The 18,811-nt window shown below is 57.9% G+C and overlaps 1 protein-coding gene across 12 annotated transcripts in view; it reads left to right on the plus strand.

Moving 5' to 3' along the window:
- LOC109759320 (probable magnesium transporter NIPA2) overlaps positions 1-18,811 on the plus strand; it is a 64,267-nt gene that overhangs the window by 27,489 nt on the left and 17,967 nt on the right. For 9 of the 12 annotated variants that reach the window (XM_020318139.4, XM_073501304.1, XM_020318143.4 and 6 more), the window contains 4 exons: positions 13,379-13,469; positions 13,546-13,706; positions 14,158-14,285; positions 14,374-14,511. In XM_020318139.4, the coding sequence (XP_020173728.1) occupies positions 13,379-13,469; positions 13,546-13,706; positions 14,158-14,285; positions 14,374-14,511 (518 nt within the window). The remainder of the gene's footprint in view (positions 1-13,378; positions 13,470-13,545; positions 13,707-14,157; positions 14,286-14,373; positions 14,512-18,811) is intronic. The other 3 variants (XM_020318144.4, XM_073501303.1, XM_073501305.1) reach the window with 1 other exon arrangement.

An 18,811-nucleotide genomic window follows, 5' to 3' on the forward strand; every position in this document is an offset into this window, starting at 1 on the left:
GGAGTGATCCCCTGAATATGGCCAGCAGCCTTAGCCTTATCCAGGATGGCGGCAAGCGCGTCCACCACCATATTGAACAGGAAAGGGGAGAAGGGGTCGCCTTGCCTTACCCCACAGAAGGTGGGGAAGTAAGGACCGATCTCCCCATTGATGTTCACGGCAGTGCGACCGCAAGAAACCATCTGCATTACCCTGGAGATCCAACGGTCGTCGAAGCCCTTCCGGAGCAATACTTCCCGAAGGAAGGGCCAACTAACAGTGTCGTAGGCCTTATGGAAATCAATCTTCAAGAAGACCGCCTTGAGGTGTTTAGATCGCACCTCATGGAGGACTTCATGAAGGACTAGCACCCCATCCCGGATTTACTGCCCTTGAATGAAGGCGGACTGGTTGGGGTGGGTAATCTGGTCCGCGAGGAGGGTCACCCTATTGGCGTACCCTTTTGCCAAAATCCGAAAAATCACGTTGATGACCGTGATTGGACGAAACTGACGGATGTCGGAGGCGCCCGGGACCTTCGGGATGAGCGAGATGATCCCGTAGTTGAGGCGCCCGAGGTCGATGGACCCAACATAGAACTCGTCGAAAATGGCCATGATCTCCAGTTTGATCACATTCCAGAAAGTCTGGAAGAATTTCACCGGGAGGCCATCCGGGCCCGGGGCCGAGGTGGGATTCATGCCGCGAATGGCATCCCAGACCTCGTCCTCGGAGAAGGAGGCCGTAAGGGCCGCGTTCTCCTCAGCGGAGACAAGCTGGCGGCCGGACCAGCAGTTCTGGGCCAAAGATAAGCCTCCCCGAGGGGGGGGGGGGCAGAGAAAAGGGCCCTATAGAATCCATCGACATGAGCCCTGATGTCCCGAGGGGACTGCAGCAGAGAATCCCCATCCCAAAGGAGGGGAATGGTATTGCGTCTACGCCGACCATTCGCTATGGCCTGGAAGTAGGCCGTGTTCGCGTCACCTTTCAGAACCCATTTCTGGGCGCCGCGCAAGCGCCAGTTGGCCTCCTCGTCGGTGTATATGACCGAGAGCTGGTCCTCCAAGTCGTACCTAGAGAGCCACTCAGGCGAGAGGCCAATCGCGTCAGCGCGCAGGTCGAGGGCCTGGATGGCGGACAACAGGGTCTTCTTGCGCTCGTTGGCGGAGGAAAGGAGGGGGACGTGGTCGGAGCCAATCCTAGTGATAGCTCGGAGGGAGGCGAGGGAGCAGTGTAGGTCCCATTCCGGGGAAACTAGGACCCGGTCCAGAACGGACTGTGTCGGAGAAGCCTGGCGGTTGGTCTAGGTAAACCTGGCACCCACCCTATCTAACTCGCGGAGACCAAGGTCGGCAATGCAGTCATTAAACATTTGCATGCGAGCAAAGTTGACGTGCGAGTTGCTCTTGTCCTCCGCGAATCTGAGGAGGTTAAAATCGCCCCCGACCACCACCGGAAGAGTGGCGGCCGTAACCTTCCGGTGGATCTCCTCGAGGAAGGAGGCAGACCTACTATGGTCCGCGGGGCCGTAGACGATAATGACCTCCCACTTGAAGTTGAGGGCCCGTTCGAAGAGTTCCATATTAACAAAGAACTGGCCCCGGTCCATGCCCCCAACCTCAAAGGTGGCATCCTTGACGCCTAATAGGATGCCACCGGAATGGCCAGTGCTCCCACTAGAAGGGAGCCAATGCCACGCAAAGAGGTGGGAGCTAAGCCGATCGAGTTCAGGGAGGGAGAATTCCGTGCGCATGGTTTCTTGGATGGCGACAATGTCAATGTGCTTCTCTCTCATGTACTCAATGAGTTGGCGGCGGCGGCCATCATGGCCGAAACCGCGGATGTTCTAGAAGAGAGCGCGCATTAGGCGTCCATCGGGGGGCTGCTTGACCCCAAGACACGGGATGCACTTTGAGCGCGAAGAGCTGCGGTCCGGGAGCAAGTGCGTCCACGGAGGTCAGCCTTAGCCAATGGTAGCAAGCCACCCGGCCGCCGGGGGGGCGCCTGGGTGATCTCCACCGTCGCCGAAGATGAGCCGGAGGAGGAGAGCGTCGCACGGGCTTCCGCTAGTCTACCATCAAGGATCTCATGAGCCCTAATGGCCTCGATCTGCACTAAGGGGGGAGCCACCTCCCCCCTGAAGATGATCGCCGAATCTGTCGCGACCTTAACTAGCTGGCCAAGCGGGATCGACTCAAGAGCAGAGAACGAGCAGGAAGTAACAGACGGGGGAACCGTAGGTGTACCTGGCTCCAGGTTCCGGGCCGCAGCCCGGAGCTCTGCCCGCTCGTGGATGTGCAGAGTCGGGGTGCCCTCGGGACGAGCCGCGTCAAGCCGAGCACTCCGGCGGGAGGAAGTAACCGGGGAAGAGGTGGACCGGCCACGTCGAGAGGAGGGAGTGGAACCCCTCCTGGAGTAGGCCGTGGTCCGAGGCGGAGGTGGGGGGGGGCGGCCGCCGGGGTGGTCACCACGGCCGACGCCCCACCGAGGGCGAGGCAGCATGAGCTCGGAGGCGGAGACGGTGGAGACGCGGGCCTGACGATGACCGCAGACGGAGACCCAGCGGCCCCAGGAGGGACCGCCACCACAGGGCTTGTCGGGGCCGAAGTGACGAGAGGAGGTGCGAAGGGGGAGTCCCGGGTGCACCCATCCTCCACGCCGCGAGTAGGGGCCGACGGCAGGCGCAGATCCGGAGGCGGAAGGTCGGACGTCCCAGGAGGGGGATCAGAGCCCTCCCGGTCCGCCAAGTCTGGAGCGGCGCGAGGGGACGAGGGAGGAGGGTCAAGGCCGAACCCCTCCCCCTCGAGGAGAGCCAGCACAGTACGAGATGGTGAGCCGGACGCAGAGAGGAGTGGCGTGGAGATGGGGGCATCCGGGGAGCGCGGAGACGAGGCGGGGAAGACCTGAAGGCTCACGCTCGACACGTTGCTGCCGTCGGATGGGAGCGAGGGAACCACCAGGGAGAGGCCGGCCCCCGCGCCACCCCTGGAGGAAGAGGGGGGTGGGTCGTGCTGGGGGCTATCCTCGTACTCCTCATCGTCGTCCTCGGAGCCGGAGTGGTGACCGTGGCGAGGGCCCCGGCTACTGCGAGGTTCCCCCGCCCCCCACCGTCGGGGCCGCCCAGGAGGCTGTCGTCGGGGATGCGGGGGCGGCCGATGTGGTTGGGCGGCTCAGGCGAGATCCGGAGGTCAAAGCCCTGGTCGTTGAAGAACACACGGATCGTGGCACGAAGCTTGGATGAGTCAAGGGATTTGACCTTGACCCGCACCTCCTCCTTGCGGAGAGAGAGCTCGTCCACCACGACCACCTTGCCTAGGATGCGGGACATGTTCCGAATGACCCTCTCGGAGCGCGCAATGTCGGGGAGGCCGCCGATGAGGATCCAAGCCGTGTCCAGGACAGCCACAGCAAGAGGGTCCCGGACCGGCACTGAGATGTCCACCACGAGCTTGTTGAGCGCGAGGGTGATGTCGCCACTGCGGGTGCCGTAGCCGTGACTGACCGCATCGGGGAACACCACAGAGAACTGGTTTCCCGACAGCAAGGTGACCTGCCAGTCCCAGGAGCAGAGGTAGAGATGATTGAGTTCCGCCTCAATCATCTCCGGAGAAGCCACCCCATCCTTCACAGAAACAATAGCCAGGAGCGAGGGGGTGGGCGGCGGGAGGTCCGGGACCTTGATGTGGAAGTAGTCGAGGCCCTCAATCCCATGCCCATACATCATCAGCTCCTCAGAGACCGGGCGGTCGGGACAGAGAGCAGGGGGGTGGTCAGGGTCCGAGCACACAAAGCAGCACTGGGGGTGGGGGCAGGCCACCTGGGAGTGACCCGCACGGCCGCAATTGAAGCACTTGACGAGGTCGGCGGTGGGATCATCCGAGCGGAGGGCGGTTGGGGCGGACGCGGCCGGCGCGCGTGAAGGAGCCGGGGCCATAGCCTGGCCATTGCCACGGCCGAGACCCCGCTTCTTCTTACGCTTAGGCCCGGCCTTGCCCCGGCCGGCCCCGGCGGCGCCCGGGGGGAAGCTCGGGGCGGAGCGAGGGGGCTGGTAACGGCGGGTCTCGGAGGAGGCAGCAAGAGGACGATCGAGGAACGGGGAGCGGGAGCGACCGCCGCGGGCAGGCGAGCGGCCACCGTCCCGGCGACGTGGAGGAGACGGGGAGCGGCGGCGCTGCGACCTCCACTCAGGTGCGGGCGCGGGCGAGCGGGACGGGGAGCTGTCCCGGCGATCAGCCCTGGCCGGAGAACGGCGCGGCGGGGAGCGGTGGTCGGCGCGCGGGGGCGAGCGGCGGTCGGAGCGGGGAGGAGACCGCCGGGAGTCGCGAGCAGAAAGCTGCCGGCGGAGGTCCTCATGGCGGGAGGCGTCGGGAGAAGGGCGGGGAGCAGCGCGGTGGTCGTCGGCCCGCCGCTTGGGGCGCGGGGCGTCGTCCTCCCAAGAGCGCGGCATGGGAGCCGGCAGGGAGGGCGGGGGACGGGATGAGACGTGGCGGCGGAGGGCGGGGGACGGGATGAGACGTGGCGGCGGGGGGCGGGAGAGGGGCGCTCGCTAGGGTTCCAGTCGGGGGAGAGGAGTGCGGGGATGGAGGGCGAGGCAGGCCCGCGGGGAGCCAAATGGCCGGGCGACCCGACTGGGCCGGCCCAAACATGGATCCGGGAGGGGGGCCCAAGATCGAGGGGGAGGCCCGCCCAGGGGAGGCCCAGGATGCATCCGGCCCAGGGCAGCACGGCCCAGCCCTCGAGGCAGGGCGGCCGGGGCGAGGGTTTCCCCTGCCGCCGCCGTCCCTGCCGCGGCCGGCGCCGGCGTCACCGGGGTAGCAGGCCAAGCTCGACTGGGCGCACGCGAGGGAGATACAACGCGGAGCTCCCAAAGGACGCAATGAAGGGCCTGAACGGGGACGAGCGGCGGAAGATCGGAGAGGACGCTGGAGGGAACGCCGCCAGACGCGGAGACGCCCGAGGCACGATGGCCAGGGGAGCGGCCGCCGCGAGGCGCCAGGACGTGCCAGCCAGCCCCAGGTCGGACCGCCCCGCGACACCCCACGCCGAGGCGCGGCGGTGGCGAGCAGTCCGGGGACCCAAGGCGGCGGCTTTCCCGGGCGTCCTCGGCGAGGACATGGCGGAGCGGCGCGAGCGAGCAGGAGCGTCGGAGCGGCCGGACCGGGGCGGGGGCGAGGGGATCAGCCGGGGCCCGACCGGCCGAGGCGGGGGGTCCCGGCGAACCACCGGGCGACCGGCCGCTACATCGTCCAACTCCGCCATATCAGCCCATCGGAGCGCCGGAGACGGCGAGGAGGGCGGAGGAGTGGAGGGGACAGCGGACGGGAAGGCCAGAGCAGCAGGGGGAGCGGGGGCGGCCGTCGGCGACGGGGAGGGCGGCCGCGGGGGCCGGGTCGCCAGGGGCGTCGCAGGAGCTCATTTCAAATCCTGAGCTCCCTAGGCTCTCCGATCACCAGTCTTCTGCATCTTCTCTCAACTCTGAAGTAAAATAGAACGAAGATGCATCAATAGTGGAATTCCTCGAAGACGCATTCGTTCCTCTGTTTCCAGATCATCCAAGGGACGAGAAGTGTGATCGATTGCAGAGCTTTGCGTAGTGTAGGAGGGGTTTGTGCCTTCGTACGCAGCCACCGGTCCATCAAGGTGATTTCGTTGGCTGGCGGTTGGGCGTGTATATGCGCCCAGTCCAGGATGATGTCCCAAGTCTGCTTAGCAAATGGACACGCCAGTAGCAGGTGTTGGATGGTCTTCGGGTCTTGGTCGCAATTGGGAGGACGGGGAGGCCCGACGTAAGCGCCGGTACGACGATCTCCGCGACGCCCCCCGCCCCTCTCCGGACGCCCTCCGGCGCGAGGAGGACCTCCGTCGTGAGCTGAGGGGCCGGGATGATCGCCGCGAGACGCGTCGCTCGCCTGGTCGCTCCGATTGGCGCGGCCAGTCGCGCTCTTCTCCTCCCCGCCGCCACTCCCCCTCCCCTCCGCGTCGTCGGGCGCGCTCTCCTTCCCCCCGGCACCAGCGCCCCCCCTCTCCTCGTCCCGTGGCTCCGGTGGTCGCTGCTACTCCACGCAAGTACGTTCCCCCCCCCCCACGCCACTTCGGCTGCTCCGCCGGCTTCGGGGGCTGTGGGTGGGGGGCAGCAGCGCGGCCGCCAGGGCCCTAATAAGAAGAAGAAGAGACGAGGTCAGGGGCGCGCCGCGCAGAATCAGGCCGGCCGCGTGAACCCCCCCGCCTCCAGCTCCTGTGTCCGACACCTCCCGGCCCACCTGCTTCAACTGTGGCACTGTTGGCCACTCTCAGGTTGACTGCTCCAACTCTGCCTGCTGCTTCATTTGCAAGGATCCCGGCCACCCCGCCCTGCTCTGCCCAGACAAGCCGGTCCTCGACAAGCTGCAGATGTACGGGCATGGGATTGAGGGGTTGGGGTTCTTCCACATCGAGGTCCCCGACGACTCGCCCCCGCCCCCTTCCCTCCAGGCCGTGGTCACGGTGATTGATGGTGTGGCCTCCCTCGAGATGATCGAGGCGGAGCTCAACCATCTGTACCGCCGGCAGTGGGAGTGGGCGGTCACCCTATCTCCGGCACCGAGTTCTCTGTGGTCTTCCCCGACGCTCTCAGCCACGGATACGCCACCCGTAGCGACCAGATCACCCTCGCCCTCAACAAGCTCGTCGTCGACATCTCCGAGCCGACCCTCGACCCGAAGGCTGTGGCCGTCCTTGACACGGCATGGATCCTCATCTCTGGGCTCCCGGACATTGCTAGGTCTGAGCGTACCATCCGTCGCATGTCCCGGATCTTGGGTAAGGTGGTAGTGGTCGATGAGCTTTCCCTCCGCAAGGAGGAGGAGGTTCGGGTCAAGGTCAAGTGCCTCGACTCAACCAAGCTTCGTGCCACGGTCCAAGTATTCTTCAATGATCAAGGGTTCGACCTTCGCATCGCCCCCGAGCCGCCCAACCATGTGGGGCGTCCCCGCTTCTCCGACGACGGTCCCCCTAGTGGCCACCCGGGCCCGCAGGACGACTACAACGGACGCCGTCACCCCCGCCCCGACCACTCTGATGATGAAGACGGATCGGAGGACAGCCCCTCCCGCTCTCCCTCGCCTCTGCCTCCACCCTCTTCCTCGACCCTGGGTGGGCGGCAGGCCGGGAGGTCCTTCCGCTGCCTCCGTCGCCCCCCGCCGGGGAGACTGAGCCCAGCGACACGTCCAGTGTGGGGCTCGTGGAGTCGTGGTAATCCCGGCCTCTTCTCCACGCTCGCCGGTCGCCCAGCCCGTGTCCTCCCCCTCTGCCCAGCTGCCGACATCGCCGTCCAGGGACCCTCCTGTCTCCCTCTGCGCCTCGGGGTCAATCCTGCCTCTCGCGCGCCCTGACACGCGGGCCTCATCTCCACCTCCCGTGACGCCTCCGGCTCCTCCTACCGTGGTCCTGCCTTTGCCGCTGTCCGGTCTGCTAGTGGCTCCCCTGCTCCCCTCCGAGCCGCTGCCGCCGGCCTCCACGGACGCACCGCTGGGGGGCGGCCTCCCCGCCGGCCTCGCCTCGGCGTGCCTCCACTCCCACCCCCCAGTCGATGGGTGGGTGCGTGCTGGACGCTGCCCTGGCGACCCCGCTGGCCGCTGCCCTGGCGACCCCGCTGGCCGCTCCGCCTCTCCCGCCTCGCTCCTCGACCTACGCCAGGCGGGGCCGCTCGACGTCGACCCCAGTGACGTCGTCTCGGCGCAGCGCCCGCATCGACGCCTCGCGACCCGCGGGCTCCTCGGATCTGCCCATCTCCGAGCGGGCTGAGCTCCGCGCCGCGGCGCGCAACCTCGAGCCAGGTACTCCAGCCATCCCCGCCAGTTCCGCTACATGTTCGTTCTCAGCCTTGGAGTCTATTCCTCTCGGTCATCTCGCCAAAGTCGCGGCAGATTTCGATATAGTGTTTAGGGGGGAGGTCGATCCCCCCTTAGTCCAAATCGCGGCAATCCAGGCGCGGGAGGTCCTCGATGGGCGGTTGGCCGAAACCCGTGCCCGCTTAGCTACTCCCGCATCGGTGGCGGGCGGCCCCACCTCCCAGCCGTCCGGCCAGGCCGCGCCCGCTCCCCTGGAGATCCGCGGCCGCACCCGGTCTCGCATCGCCGCTCTCCGCGCCCAAAGCGCCTCCCGTGTCCTGGGGTCAAGCAACCCCTCTATGGTGGTTTAATGCGGACCCTTTTCTGGAACATCCGCGGTTTTGGCCAGGATGGCCGACGCCGCCAGCTCATCGAGTACATGCGCGATGAGCGGATTGACATTGTAGCAATCCAAGAGACCATGCGAACTGAGTTCACCCTGTCCGAGCTTGACCGCCATAGTCCTCATCTGTTTGCCTGGCATTGGCTCCCTTCTAGTGGGATCGCCGGGCACTCTGGTGGCATCCTGTTAGGTGTCAAGGTTGCCACCTTTGAGGTGGGTAGCATGGACCGGGGTGAGTTCTTTGTTAGCATGGAGCTTTTCGAGAGGGCGCTGAACTTCAAATGGGAGATCATCATAGTCTATGGCCCTGCCGACCACCGTCGTTCAGCGACTTTTCTTGAGGAGCTCAAGAATAAGGTGTCAGCCGCCCGCTTCCCGGTCGTCGTGGGCGGCGACTTCAACCTCCTCCGATCTGTGGAGGACAAAAACAACGACCTAGTGAACTTCCCGCGGATGCAGATGTTCAATGACTGCATTGCTGACCTCAGTTTGCGGGAATTAGATAGGATTGGTGCCAGATTCACCTGGACCAATCGCCAGGCCGACCCGACCCGCTCCGTCTTGGACCGCGTCTTGGTCTCGCCTGAGTGGGAGATGCGGTGTCCCCTTGCCTCCCTCCGTGCCATTACTCGTATTGGCTCGGACCACGTTCCCCTGCTGCTCTCTTCTCAGGACGAACGCCCTCCCGTCGCCCCTAGGTTCCGCTTCGAGACGTTCTGGCTTAACCAGAACGGCTTCTCGGAGGCCGTCCGTGGCCGTTGGCTGGAGGCCCGCAGCTCTCCTCACAGGTCCATTTCTGCGGTGGATGATTGGCACTTCTACGCCAAGCGCTCCCGCCAATACATGAAGGGCTGGGGTGCCAACCTGGGGCGGGATCTCCGGGACCGCAAGCAGGCCCTCCTCGCCTCGATCCAGGCGCTTGGCCTTTGGCCTGACTCGATCGGCCTATCCGCTGATGAGTGGATGCAGCGGTACGACCTGGAGGACCAGCTCACGGTCATCTATACGGACGAGGAGGCTTACTGGCGGCTCAGGGGGACCCAAAAGTGGGTTCTCAAGGGGGATGCTAACACCGCATACTTCCAGGCCATCGCCAATGGTCGTCGTCGTCGCAATACCATCCCACTCCTGTGGGATGGCGAGACCCTCCTGCAGCGCTCGGCCGAGCTTCGCGCTCACGTGGACGGCTTCTATAAAGCCCTTTTTACGGCTCCCCCGCGTGGGGGCCTGGCTCTTGCTCCCACCTTCTGGGTGGGCGCCCAATGTGTGTCGGACGCGGAGAATGCGGCCCTCACAGCTCCGTTCACGGAGGAGGAAGTTTGGCTTGCGATTAAGGGCATGAACCCGTCGTCCGCCCCGGGGCCTGATGGCTTGCCAGTTAAGTTCTTTCAGACCTTCTGGCACGCTATCAAGCCGGAGGTCATGGCTCTCTTTGAGGAGTTCTATGTGGGCACCATTGACCTCCACCGCCTTAACTACAGGATCATTACCTTGATCCCAAGGTCCCGGGCGCCTCCGACATTCGCCAGTTCCGCCCCATTACGGTGATCAATGTGATCTTACGCATCCTTGCAAAGGGGTACGCCAATAGGGTGGCCCCTTTGGCCGACCGCATCACCCATCCGGACCAATCCGCCTTCATTCAGGGTCGCTATATCCTTGATGGAGCCTTGGTCTTCCACGAAGTCCTTCACGAGGTCAAATCCAAAAACCTCAAAGCGGTGTTCCTGAAGATTGACTTGCATAAGGCATACGACACGGTTAGCTGGCCCTTCCTTCGGGAAGTATTGCTTCGGAAAGGCTTTGACGAACGTTGGGTCTCCCGAGTCATGCAGTTGGTGTCGTCGGGCCACACCGCGGTGAACATCAACGGGGAGATCGGCCCATACTTCGCCACCTTTTGTGGGGTTAGGCAGGGTGACCCCTTCTCTCCGTTCCTGTTCAACATGGTGGTCGATGCCTTGGCATCTATCCTAGATAAGGCCAAGGCCGCCGGCCACATCCTCGGCATCACCCCGCACGTAGTGGAGGGAGGGGGTGTCTCCCTCCTCCAATATGCCGATGACACCATCATTATGATGCAGGGTTCAGAGGCTGAGATCGCGAACCTCAAATTCCTCCTGCTCTGCTTTCAACATCTGTCGGGCCTCAAAATTAACTTCGCTAAAAGCGAGGTGATGGTCTTGGGCTATTCCCCTTCTGAGAGCCAGAGTATCGCTAACCGCTTGAACTGACGGCTGGGGTCCTTCCCCACTACTTATCTGGGGATTCCCATTAGTGACTCGCGCCTAACTGTGGCCGACCTGCGACCCTCGGTCCACAAGCTGCAGCACCGCATCGAGCCGTGGCAGGGCAGGTGGCTCTCTAAGGCGGCCCGCACGATCCTCATCAACTCGTCCCTCTCCAGTCTTCTCCTATTCATCCTGAGCTTCTACAGCCTCCCCGAAACGCTCCACCATGAGATTGGCTCGGTCCAAGCTAGGTTCTTCTGGGCTGGCGAGGGCGATAAGCAGAAATACCACATGGTCTGCTGGACTGACATCTGCAAGCCCCGGGACCAGGGTGGTCTCGGCATCATGTCCTCCAAACGCATGAACCTGGCCCTCCTCACTAGATGGCTGTGGCGCATTGCAAACGGCGATGGTGGCTTGTGGCTGCAGATCATCTGCCGCAAATACTTGCGCGACCAGCCCCTCGCCTTCTGCATTAGGATGGGCGGTTCCCAGTTTTGGCAGTCTGTCGTTCAGCTCCTCCCGGTCCTTCGCATTGGGACCTCCATCGCGGTTGGCACTGGATCGGCCACGCTGTTTTGGTTCGACCGCTGGGCCGGTGATCTCCCTTTCGCGGCCCGGTTCCCTGACCTCTTTTCCATAGCGGTCGAACCTAGGATCTCCGTCGAGTCGGCCCTTATTGACTTAGGGCGTCTCGCGTTCCGGAGGCCATTTGGGCCACCGGAGGTTGCCGCTTGGCAAGAGCTCCTTGATTCTGTGGCTCTCCATGAGCCGGACTTGTCGCAGCACCACGACGACTGCCTGTCCTGGCATCTCGAGCCCTCTGGCTGCTTCTCCACGAAGTCTCTGTACCGCGCCATCGCTCCCTCTCCCGGACCGGGTGTCCTCGATTCTATATGGTCTATCCGCGTGCCCCTCAAAATTAGAATCTTCATGTGGCAATGGATCCGTGGCCGGCTCCCCTCGGGCGTGGAGGTCCTGAAGCGCCAAGGTCCCGGTGATGGTATCTGCCCCCTATGTGGGACGGTGGAAACCTCGAATCACATCTTCTCGTGCGTGTCCGCCCAGTTTCTTTGGGGCTGCCTCCGAGAGGTCATCGGTGGCAACTGGTGTCACACTAACTTCCCTGATCTCCTCTCTGAGGTTCAGTCCTCCCCCTTGACAGGCCGCCACATTAGGTGGTTGCTCATTGGGGTGCTCGCCTGGACGCTGTGGACTGTACGAAATAAGCTTGTCATTCAACGGGTCCCCCTTCGACGTGCTACTGACGCTGTGTTCAAAATGTGTGGCTTCTTGCAGCTTTGGCGGCCGCTTAGCCGTCACCAGGATCGCGACGCCATCACCTCCATCATCGCCGACCTTCGCTCGATGGCTCTCCGCTTGGCACCGCCGCTCCCTTCGCCACCTCCAGAGCCGGATTAGATCCTTTGTTGCTGCTTCCGACGCTGCGGTTGACCCGCCTCCTTTGTTTATTTCCAGGGCTTGTTGAGCTGTGCCCTCAGCAGAACCGCTTGTACTTTGTGTTGTGGTACTGTGTGTGTGTGAGTGAACCTTGTTGTACTGTGTGGCTCTGGTGGCTTGCTTTATCTATAAAGCGGGGCGAAAGCCTTTTTCGGTAAGGAGGCACCTAGGGTGGTGCTGCAGGCCGCGGCTGGCCAGCCTCGACGCCGTCCAACATCGGTCCTGGTTAGCGCATCAGGTACTGGCCAATCTTGTGTATCCCGATGGTCCCCTGGATATCGCGGGCCCAAGTGTTCCCATCCAGGCATTCTGCCACTATTCTCGTCTTGCGTCGCTGCTTGGGGATGCATTGGTATAGCATGGGGGCTATTTCACGGACGGATTGGTCGTTTATCCATCGGTCGTCCCAGAAGAGTGCTGTCCGGCCATCGCCGAGCATCATAGTGGTAGATGCGAAGAACAGTGCGCGCTCCTCCTTGGAGAACTGGAGATCAAGGCCCTGCCATGCGCGGTCAGTGTCTGTGCGGGCAAACCACATCCATCACAGCCGTAGTGCTAGGCCTGCGCGCTCCAGATCGCGGATCCCAAGGCCACCATATTCCACGGGGCGGCAGGCATGGCGCCAATTGACATGACAGTGCCCTCCGTTGGCGACGGCACGGCCGGCCCACAGAAAGCGACGCTGGATTTTCTCTAGCTGCTTCAGTGTCTTCTTGGGTGGGGCAAAGGCGAGCAGTTGGTGAACTGTGATAGCGCTCAGCACCGACTTGACCAGTGCGAGCCTCCCGGCTTTGTTCATGAGCCAAGCTTTCCATGTCGGGAGCCGGGCGGCCACCGAGTCGACGAGGGGCTGTAGCTGTGCAGCAGAGGGTCGACGGAGTGTTAACGGGATGCCAAGGCAGGTGATGGGCAGCTCAACCACCGAGCATCCAAGTTGGGTGATCATCTCGGCCGTCGCGGGTTCGCCATGGAGGATGGTAGCTGAGCTCTTTGCATAATTCACCCGGAGCCCACTAGCTCGGCCAAACAGGGCTAAGATGCCCTTTGATGGCTGCCACGTCGTCCTGGGTGGCATGGCAGAATATCATCACATCGTCGGCGTAGAGTGAGATAGCCGAAATAGTTCGTCTGGGGTGTAGCGGCCGTAGTATGCTGCAGTCGTGGGCGCGTCGCATGAGGCGGCTGAGGGTGTTGACCGCGAGCACAAAGAGCTGCGGGGACACGGGGTCTCCCTGGCGCAGACCGCATCGGAGCCAGATTGGTGGGCCGGGTTCGCCGTTTAGCTTTCATTAGTTTCAGTTTCTACTTTATAAGTGCATAAGGACAACCTCTAGCGAAGTTCAAATTGACATTTTTTAATAGTTATAATTACAGCCATTTCATCTGTAACAGCATTTGTAGCATGGAATGGTTGCTGAAACACTCTTGATGCGTATATATATATATATATATATATATATTTTTATTTATTTATTTATTTATTTATTTATTTGCAGTGATTCTGGGCGAGATAGCAAACTTTGCAGCATACGCATTTGCCCCTGCCATACTTGTTACTCCTCTAGGAGCTCTGAGCATCATATTTAGGTAGCAGTCATACCATTTTCTTGAATTTACTTATTTGTCATAGTATATGTTTCTGTTTAATCTTTTGCTGATGCAGTGCAGTGCTCGCACACTTCATCCTGAAAGAGAGATTGCATATGTTTGGTGTTGTTGGTTGCATCTTGTGTGTTGTTGGGTCTGTTGGTATAGTTTTGCATGCCCCAAAGGAGAGGGAGATTAATTCAGTGGGGGAAATATGGCATTTTGCAACTCAGCCAGGTAGCAACTTGAAGACCTGCTCCTGTCAATAGAAACCTGTAGTATTTCATGCTTTATTGATGCAATGCTGCTAATTGCATGATCATGCATTCAATGTTTGATATTTCATGACTTGACCATCGGTTTGGATTTCATGGAAAATTGTCCAATCGCAGATAGTGTAGAATTTGGCAACTGTTGGTCAAACGTATGAATATCTAAGAATTAACTTACCTTTTAGATTATAATTCACTCGAGTATTTTAGTTAAGTTTCCCCTTGTTCTGGTCATGACATTTCTTAAGGATCGCTGATCACAACGATTCAGTATATGAAAAGAGAACTTGAACTTAATAAACTTTTCTTCAGGGGAAAGATATACTTACACTATTTTGTTTTGCCTTGCTCCCTTTTGATCTGGCTGTATCTTTGTTGGCACTCTCAACATTGACATGCAAGGGTAATTTCTGCAGGTTTCATTGTTTATTCATGTGTGGCTGTGGTTGGTGCTCTTTTTTTGATTTTCTGGGCTGTCAAACGCTCTGGTCATAGGAAGATGCTCGTCTATATTGCAATCTGTTCACTAATGGGATCACTCACGGTACATTAGAAGTGCAATACCATCTGATCAAATCATTAAATGGATCAAGTTAGTGATTGTTCAGTGACATATTTTTTTGACTGGACAGGTTATCAGCGTAAAAGCAGTTGCCATTGCCTTGAAGCTGTCATTTAGTGAATCAAACCAATTCATCTACGTCCAGACGTGGTTCTTCATATTTGTTGTCATTATTTGCTGCTTGGTGCAGTTGAACTATTTAAACAAGGTAACCATTATAAATCTCTCAGCCCCCCCCCCCCCCCCCCCCCCTCGTATAAGTTTTCATTTTTGAGAAATTGGGTATAGCACTTCAGTTTCAATCAAATGGCATAATACTGGATTTAGAGGCATCTGATATATGAACTTGCATGGTTCTTATGAGTGTCATTGTGTATAACTATGCGTGAATTCACATACTTTTTAAAGTATAGATGTTTGACCATGATGAGCCACCATTGAATTTTCGGTCTATTTTACATTAACATTTTATTCCTGATCGATAGCAATATATGAACAGAACCACAGCTAGTTAGGCATATAATCATCTTAAAATATCTTACATTGTCTAAGCCTTAACTGGCTGAGCACAAAAGAAAAGGCTTTTGGTTTTGTTTTGCAGAAAGCTGGTTTCGACCCACTTCTACTTACTAGTCAAGTCTTGTTCATCTCTAGTTAACCTATTGTTAAATTGGATTGCCTCCAATTTAACCCGCCTATGAGAGCCTCCGAGGATCATAGGTTTTAATTAAACCCACTTCATATTAGTCATTTGAGATGATAAGATCTTCCAGAGGTTTCAAGTCCAGTTGCTCAAAATTGTCCATAATTGGGGAGTGGCAAATCATGATTAGTTTTTATACTCTGCAGAGTTCTGTACACTTTACCCATGTAACGCCCCGGGACCGGCACTATACAGAACAAGTGTTAACCTCATAGTATCATTGTTCCACCCACATAACGTGTATGTTGTGACATGCACATAATTGTGTTTGGTGGGCGTCCTGGGAATGATATTATGCGGTTGCTATGTGTCAGTCTCAACCATTGTGAGTGGGAACAAGGATCGGCTAGAGCCATATAGGATAACCGCTTGCTGCACCACATTCCTATATGTATGCAAATATTAGGTGATAACCTCACCCAATGATTAAATGACATCTCATACTTACCAACGAAGATGTTTCATGCAACTTTGCGTATGCCAAATGGAAAGCCCGAACTAAAGTGGCCCCACAAGTGGTTAGCGCGCTCGGTCTTGGATCAAGTTAACAAGAACTCGGGTCCTAGTGCGGCCTAAATGAAGAGATCCGATGCTCTAAACATGGCCTCCCACCGTTGCCTTTAATTGCATATTAACATAATTAACTCTTATCACATAACAAAAAATGTATCTGAGCCAGGTTAAAATGTGTGATACCCCAAAAGCAACATCAGGCAACAGGTTAGGAATAGAAGTAAAGGCAATATCAAGGTGACAATAATCAAGCTATGCAAAAGAATAGTTATCGCAATACCACTACAACATTGTGATTCTAGTGCAAGCAAGGAGGGAGAAAGCAATATGATGTGTCAGAATGGACAAGGAGGTTTTGCTTACCCCATTTCGCACATGCGCTTGCCTTCATTGTTTGGTGCTCGTCCGCTTGTTACGTTGGCACCTTTCTCAGGCTGTACTGGCCGTTTTTCTGCGACTACTCTCGCGTCCTCCGCACATGGTGATTATCGCTCTACACTGACTCTCGTGACTTTCACCGGTGATTGTCGGTCTACACAGACTTCTCTAGCGACTTTCACTGGCAGTATTGGTGCATATGGCCCCATCGACTAAGCCTCGCACACGCGCCTACCCTTGGCGCTTGGTGCTTGTCTGCATGCGACCTCGTCTCCACTCCTGGTCATCCTACACCGCCTCCTCTAGCGGCTTCCACAGGTGGTGGTCGCTGCTCCTCGTTTGGTGCTGCTATGTCGACTACTCCAGCTGTATCCTTAACTCAGTAGGAGACTGTGCAACTCCATGACCTACTTATTGCCTCTAGTTCTTCCTTGTCGGGTGCATCTACGTTGACCCCGTCGAGCCCCTGACCAAGCAGGAGATTACGCGACTTCGATGCCTGCTAGCTGCGTCCTCTGGTTCTTAACCGGTAGGTTCTGCTACCGACTACCTACCGACTCTTCTGGCATTGTGAGACCACCTTCTACACAGGCAGGTACATCTCTGTGGATTCTTGATACAGGAGCATCTTTTCATATGACTCATCATTCATCCACTCTGTCCTCTATTCACCCTCTGAATTCTCCTAATGGTTGAGGCATTCTTGACACTTCATCTTTTATCGTTCCTGATGTTGCTCATTTTCCTTGACTTACCATGCAACTCATTTCTGGTGGTCAGATTGTTGACTATGGTTGTAGGGTCATTCTCGGCTTTGACTCATGTTTTGTTTAGGATCGTCACACTGGTGCTCTCTTTGGTGCTGGCCTTCGACACTGTGACTCCTAGGGCCTTTGGGAACTTGACTGGCTCCACCTTCCCTCCGCTACCACCGCCTGTCTGTCTGCCAATGTTGCCTTGTTTACCAGCTCTTTTCAGCAGGCATCATCTCCTTGGTCACTTGTGTGGCTCTCGTCTCACATCCTTAGTTTGACCTAGTCTTCTTGAATCCGTCTCTGACGGTGTGTCCTCAGACTTTCAGGGTTGTCTGCTTGGTAAACAGGTCCAGTTACCTTAGCGAGATTGTCTTGGTGTCCTTTCGACCTTGTTCACTCTGATGTTTGGGGTCCAGCTCCCTTTGCCTCGAAAGGAGGTCATCGCTACTATATTATCGTTATAAATGATTTCTCTAGACACATCTGGATATATTTTATGTCTTCTCGTAGCAAGGTCTTACCTATATATAAGTGTTTTGCTACCATGGTTCACACTTAGTTCTATGCATATTCGTTTGTTTCGTGCTGACTCTGCTGGAGATTATATCTTCAAGATGTTGTGTGGAGTCCTTGCTGAGCAGGGTACTCTTGCTCAGTTTTCTTGTCCTGGTGCTCATTCTTAGAATGACGTGGCTGAGCACAAGCATCATCACCCTCTTGCGATGGCTCCTGCGTTGATGGTTGCCGCCTCTCTTTCGCCTGACGCTGTCTCCACTTTCACCTATCTCAACAACATTCAGCCGCCCTCTGCTTTGCAGGATGGCATTCTGCAAGTGTAGAATCTGACAGACCCCTCGGTAGAGTGTCACAACTAGCCTGAAAGCCTAGAGGGGAAGCAGGAGGCAGTTACCCAGGTCCGGGCCCTCTTTCTGGAGGTAAAACCTTACTCCTGTCTTATTGTATTGATGTAATCGGGTGTACAATGGTGATCCCTAGGATCATAGGTATACTGAGGGACGATGATAAGGTGCCCTAATGGTTTGCCCGGCCTCGACTTATAAAGGGTGTCGAGGCCTAGGTTTACACGAATCCTAGTCGGCTAGGGAGGTGTGGAGACTCCTCCTAGAGATTCGGTCTTCTTGCCTTGGACGCCAAGATGTCGGTTCCTTCCTTCTAGAGGGCCCACATGCCGGGTTGATCGCTGGGGCCGTGTAGTGACCTAAGGGGTTTTTGGTTACCCTGATGGGCCGACTTCCGATGGCTTGAGGCACCCCTGGGCCGTAACACCGTCGGTAGCCCCTAAACGGGTCCATGACAAAAAAATAGTATGAATCCGTCAATGTTGCCGCATTTACTGAGGATGTGCCACGTGGCAGGCTCTGATTCCTCGAAACCTCTTTGGTTAACTGGATGGGCGTGGGACGTTTGATTGAGATCTGAGGGCTCAGGGCGCGTACCCCTTCGCGATATTATCTCGGCATTAAGAAACATATCGGAATGTGGCGGAGTGGCTCACCAAAGAGATGGGATCTAGCTGTCGGAGTTGGAGAAGAACGGCGCGGCAACTCGGGAATCAGCGACAGCAACGTCTACGGTGTTCTTGGTGATGTTGAATCCGTCCTTGGCGGCGAACTTTCTCCTCTGCGATAGTGACTGGCTGGAGTGGCGATGGTGGAAACTGGCTTCAGGTCGAGGTACGTTTGCTAGAGATCGTGCGGCCACTCTAGGGCATGACAAATCAAGATTATTCGAAAATTTGGAAGATGAGGTGGAGATTATTTAATAAGGATCGAGGCGTGGCCGAGGGTCAAATGATTGAACCAAATCCATCAAATTTGGATCGGGCACGACATGATTGTCGTAAGGAAACAAGATAGTGTGCAGAGGTTGAAGATGAGCGGGTGGGCTAGCGCCGTCATCGGTGAGAGGGCGGCGTGGCGCGTGCTCAATTTTAAGTGGATCTGACGGTCTTGGGAGCTCCACATACCGTTTGGGGAGAAAAATGTGAAGTGGGCCATGCGCTGGGCCGAACGAGGGAGAGGGGAAGCTGCATTGCGCACATGGCGGAACATAGCCTTGGGCTCACACAATGCAGCCCGAGTAGGCTATGGTTTGCCTGGTTTTATTCCTAATTATTAAATACATTATGTAAACGTGTC

Source organism: Aegilops tauschii, chromosome 6 (genome assembly GCF_002575655.3).
Source record: "Aegilops tauschii subsp. strangulata cultivar AL8/78 chromosome 6, Aet v6.0, whole genome shotgun sequence".
Classification (NCBI taxonomy): Eukaryota; Viridiplantae; Streptophyta; class Magnoliopsida; order Poales; family Poaceae; genus Aegilops; species Aegilops tauschii.